This window comes from Chiloscyllium plagiosum, chromosome 3, assembly GCF_004010195.1.
Source record: "Chiloscyllium plagiosum isolate BGI_BamShark_2017 chromosome 3, ASM401019v2, whole genome shotgun sequence".
NCBI classification, from domain to species: domain Eukaryota; kingdom Metazoa; phylum Chordata; class Chondrichthyes; order Orectolobiformes; family Hemiscylliidae; genus Chiloscyllium; species Chiloscyllium plagiosum.
In genome coordinates this window covers 134,705,610-134,711,437 of record NC_057712.1, presented here as the reverse complement: position 1 = coordinate 134,711,437, position 5,828 = coordinate 134,705,610, and the positions used below count along the sequence as shown (strand labels likewise).

Sequence of the window (5,828 nt, the reverse complement as noted above, 5' to 3'; positions counted from 1 at the left end):
CTACCTTGTCCCTGCCTGCCCTGACTGTTTGACTCACTTCTGTTCTCTGCTGGTTCCGTCTCAGATCGATCTCTTTCCTCACTATCTCCCTGGGTCCCATGCTCCCACCTTACTAGTTTAAATCCGCCAAAGCAGTTCTAGCAAATTTCCCTGCCAGTATATTAGTCCCCTTCCAATTTAGGTGCAATCCGTCCTTCTTGTACAGGTCACTTCTACCCCAAAAGAGATTCCAATGATCCAAAAATGTGAATCCTTCTCCCATACACCAGCTCCTCAGCCATGCATTCATCTGCTCTATCCTCGTAGCACTGGGAGTAATCCAGATATTACTACCCTTGAGGACCTCCTTTTTAAATTTCTGCCTCACTCTCTGTAATCTCCCTTCAAAATCTCAACCTTTTCCTTTCCAATGTCGTTGGTTCCAATATGGACAATGACCTCCTGCTGGCCCCTCTCCCCCGTGAGAACATTCTGCACCCTCTCAGAGACATTCTTGATCCTAGCACCAGGGAAACAACACACCATCCTGATTTTTCTCTGCTGGCCACAGAAATGTCTGTCTGTACCTCTGACTACAGAATTGATCTCTTGGAAGCCGACGTACCCCTCGTTGCATTCAAGCTAGTCTCAATACCAGAAACTTGGCTGTTTGTGCTACATTCCCCTGAGAATCCATCACCCCCTACATTTTCCAAAACAGCATACCTGTTTGAAATGGGCATATCCACAAAAGATGAAACTTTATTGCTGGAACAGCACAGCAGGTCAGGCAGCATCCAGGGAACAGGAGATTCGACGTTTCGGGCACAGGCCCTTCTTCAGGAATCACAAAAGACTCTTGCCCTAGGTGCTGACCTCTCTCACCCTTCCTGGAGTTAACCCATCTATGTGACTGTATCTGAGACTTTTCCCCCTTCCTAATAACTGCCATCCATCACATACTGTTGCTGTTGCAAATTCCTCATCGCTTCTATCGGTCTCTCCAACCAATCCACTCGATCTGATAAGACTCGCATCTGACAAGAAGTACATATCACTGTAAAGGCCATTTTTGCTCCTTCACAATCTCCAGACCCAGAAAATAACACCGTCTTATTCCTCTACAAAACACTGCCCCAGGTTACATTAATAGTTATGGTTTATATTTTAAGTTTGATGCTGCCTGACCTGCTGCGCTTTTCCAGCAACACATTTCCAGCTCTGATCTTCAGCATCTGCAGACCTCACTTTCTCCTCAAAGAATCCACGAGACTCACTCCTGCAGCCTTTGTCTTGGACAGACTTAAAACAACAATTAACTTATCTGATTCTGTGCTGTGAACTTTGCCCAACAATTCCTCCAAGATTTAGCTGTGAATTTCACTGTTTGTTAATTTTCCCAGATGCACTCTGATGTCCAGCGATACACGAATTCAAACAGCAAAGGCGGTAACTGTGCAGGTTCTCTCTCTTCTCTCTCTCTCTATGGTGAGAAAGCTGGGAAAATAAGGAGGGAATGAAAAATATCAGAATCGTGACATCAAAAAAAAATTGTGTTTTCCCCTCAGGCCTTCATTGGCAACTTTAGAATCGCACCATTCAGCAGTGACTACCTTATTTGCAAAATTTCCAGTTCATCAAAGCCCCAACTCTCCTTGTTTACACATCATTTCTAATTCTCCTCTCCTTCCTTGTGAAATTAGATGACATAAATTCCCGACATATAAATTCGAGTAGGTGCAGCTCGCTGATTGTTTGTTCTGGCCATCATACACATGTTTTCTCAAAACATTGTCCCTGCATATCCCATGGTCAACTAAGTCCTTGGCCACGCAAGTGAGCAGCAGCAAGCCATAAGCTTCACCACATAGACCGATTCACACACCACCTCAGGCCTGCAACAGTTTGGAGCTTAGGAGACTCAACTGATTTCTGTGCTTCTTCCAGGCTGCTTTGCATACAGGGACAGACATGCATCTGATACATCTGCGGGGGATGCATTTTATATCTCTTAGCTTGTTTCCTTGGGACTCATACACTTTTCACTTGCTTGGAGGCTACCAGTCTCTGCCAATGTTGCAATGCTTTCTCAGTACATACAATGACTTCATCACTCTCTTACAGGCTATCAGCTTCTGTGTGGGTCACAATCCATTCTTAATGTAAGGGTCTGTACTGCTTCTCTCTTACAGACTGCCAGCTTCTATGGCTTGCATTTTTTTTGCATAGAGTGAGAGGCAGGTAGCTCATTATGGTGAGGAGCACTGAACACACAAGGTGTGGAAATGTCTCTGTACGGTACTGTAAAAACAATGACTGCAGATGCTGGAAACCAGATTCTGGATTAGAGGTGCTGGGCTAGATGGACCAGGCTGCATTCCTGATGAAGGGCTTTTGCCCGAAACGTCGATTTTACTACTCCTCAGATGCTGCCTGAGCTGCTGTGCTTTTCCAGTACCTCTAATCCAGAATCTGTACCATTCTGTGTTTTGTTATCGTCACAACTGCCAAACTGTGCCAGCAATTTATAGAGTCAAACAGTCATCGAGATGTACAGCACAGAAACAGACCCTTCAGTTAAACTCGCTAATGCTGACCAAACATCCTAAACTAATCTTGTTTCTTTTGCCAGCACTTGGCCCATATCCCTTGAAATTCTCCCTATTCATGTACCCATCCAGATGCCTTTTAAATGTGGTAATTGTACCAGCCTCCACCACTTCCTCTGGCAGCTCATTCCATACATGCATCACCCTCTGCATGAAAAGGTTGCCCCTTAGGTCCCTTTTAAATTTTTTCCCTCGCACCCTAAACCAATGCCATCTCGTCTGGATTTCCCCATCCTAGGGAAAATACCTTGTCTATTTACTTATCCATGCCCCTCATGATTTTAGAGTCATAGAGATGTTCAGCATGGAAACAGACCTTTCGGTCCACCTAGCCCATGCCAACCAGATATCCTAAATTAATCTAGTCCCATTTGCCAGCATTTAGCCTATATCCCTCTAAACCCTTCCTATTCATAGACCCATCCAGATGCATTTTAAATGTTGTACTTGTACCAGTCTCCACCACTTCCTCTGGCAGCTCATTCCTTACATGCACTACCTCTGTGTGAAAAGGTTGCCCCTTAGGTCCCATTTAAATCTTTCCCCTTTCACCTTAAATCTGAGCATTCCATAAATACAGCTGTATCTTTATTGCTTCCAACTCTAATTTCCTGTTTACAGTCTTTCTCAACATTGCTGCTGTAGTTTTGGGGTCTGGATAAAACGTCCATTTTTTTTTGGCTCTCTACATTTCTAAGCTCAACTCATATAGATTCCATTTCTCTAGAGGTAATATCCTTCTGCACTATTGCTTTGAGATCTTTTTTAATCCCGCTTCCTTTTCCTTTTCATCTTTTCTTCCAAAATACTGAATACTCCTAGATATTCAGTTCCCATCCCTGATCACCTTGCAGCCATGTCTCTGCAATCCAAACTCTGTTATACCTGGTTCTATCCAATTGCATAACTAATTTATCCTCTTTATTACAAATGTTTTATGTGGTAAGATACAAGGCCTTAAGGCCTTAAGGCCTTGTCTTTTTAACATACTTCATCTAATTCTCATTGCATTGCACTGTGGCTGTGTTTAATTCTTGCCCTTGAATTCTCTACCTATCGCTTTTCTTATTTCCCATTCTGTCATTTTGTTTAGCTACTGATCCAGATAGTGCATTCCAGGCACAAAACCACTTGCTGTGAGAACTAATATTTTTATTTTGCATTCTTCCCAGCAATGTGGGCAATCTCACATTTTCCCACATCATGCTGCATTTGCCAAATTTTTTTGTACTCACTTAAACTATCTCTTTTCACACACTTTGTGACTCCTCACAACTTACTTTTTCTACTTATATTTGTACCATCAGCAAAAATGACTGCAGTACAGTTTGTTCCTACCTCTAAGTCATTAATATAGATTCTAAACACTTTGGACCCAGCATTGATCTCGGTGACACTCTACTAGTTAGTTTTCTACTTGAAACTGACCATCAATGCCACATACAGTTAAAGACAGCCTTCCTGTAATGGAGTCACAATCATCTTCTGTTGTAAACAAAGTTTTTCACTGTGTCTCAGTACAGATGATAATAAATCAAGTAATCAATCAATCTGGAATATGGAGCTTTTGTCCATGTTTAGATGTTTATTTTAAAGATGCTACATAAATGTAAGATGTTGTAGGTGATGAAATTTGAAGCTGATCCATTAATTTGTTGTGATTTTTCAGGTAAGAAATCCCACACTTCTCCAGTCAGAGACATCTCCACAAAAAGCTCTAGAAGACATTAATGCCTTGATGGTTGAAATCTCAACAATAGCCAATAAGGCACGAAGCTACAGCAACTATCAAGATCGTTTCTGCACAATGGACAACACAGGCACCCCCACTGCCAGCAGTATTCACACCTTACAGAAGTGTGGAGGGAAGAGCACTCAGGCTCTGAATGTGCTGCTGTCTGAAACTGAGTATGAGTTAATGTTGAGGAAACTGCTGTGGGAGTCGAAGGGTGAATGGGAGAAGCTGTACTCACATTGGACTGACACATTGTTTAATGAACTGAATGTGGACACAATTCAAAAGGATGTCAACAGGTTCACACAGACAATCTACATGTTGGAAAAAGGTTGGTGTTTCATAACCTGCTTGTTCAGACATATTTGCATTTTATTTCCCGTTCTAAAAAATACAAGATGAGAAGCACCGTTGTCTGTCAGTGGACTGTTCCATATTACCAAGTTGTTAATGCTACATGGCTCCTTGCTGACCGTTATCTTGCCCAAATGGCTGTCCTTCATCCATAAGCCTACACTAAGTGTTGTCATGCTGTCTGGCCATGGGGGCCATTTCAGCAGCGCTGAAATCAATGACATGCCAGCAGATGTCTCTGGAGCTTAGTGAGATGCAGGTCCCCTGGATGGTTAAGTTTCCTACCTTTCCCTGGGAACAGGGGCTGAAATAATTTTTTTTCTCCATTCAGGCAACTCTGTTGAGAGTGGTTCACACAGCACAGACCAGTAGTCAGCATATGAGCATCCTGCTCTATACTTCTCAGTACCACAGATAAATTAATAACTTATATCCTGATGGAACCTTTCTCAAACATGACATATTAATTTTGCTGGATTCAGTAGAAAGATGCACTTTCAATAATTAATTAAATCATGGCAGAAAGGTCAGGCATCAGAGATAATTGGCAAAAAGGACCATTAAAGGGTTAAAAGAAATAAAAGGCAAAATTAATTACTCTTTACTTAAGTGCACAAGTATTAGGAGCAAAATAGATGAATTAATGTCACACATACAAATTAACAGGTATGATTATATAGGCATTACAGATTCAGGGTTTCAAGGAAATCAAAGCTGGGAACTAAATATTCAGGACTTTGTCGCTTTTCAAATGGAACGTAAGAAAGCAAAGAGGGGTGGGGGGAGGGATGGCATTGTTGGTATGGGATGGAATAAGTAGGATAGCTAGAAATGACCTTGGGAGATGTAGAATCCATACAACTGGAGGTAAGAAATATAAAGCAAAGAAGACACTGCTCAGGGGAGTCCATAGCCCCCTAACAGTAGCTATACAGTGGACAGAGAATAAATCAGCAGGTAATGAGGGCAGTACGTTAACCACGAGTGACTTTAATCTTCATTTAGATTGGGATAGGAAGATCAGATGAGGTAACCATGAGGAACAATTCATGGAGTGTATTTGGAACAGTTTCCTCAAACAATATTTGTGGATGCAGCCTGGGAGCAGGCTATTTTAGATCTGATAAAATGAGGCAGGTTTAATCAATAAC

The 5,828-nt window shown here is 42.0% G+C and overlaps 1 protein-coding gene across 1 annotated transcript in view; it reads left to right on the top strand.

Moving 5' to 3' along the window:
- Window positions 1-5,828, top strand: part of LOC122540190 (dynein axonemal heavy chain 6-like) — a 472,579-nt gene that overhangs the window by 174,113 nt on the left and 292,638 nt on the right. The window contains exon 17 of the mRNA XM_043675544.1: window positions 4,258-4,654. Coding sequence (XP_043531479.1) covers window positions 4,258-4,654 — 397 coding nt within the window. The remainder of the gene's footprint in view (window positions 1-4,257; window positions 4,655-5,828) is intronic.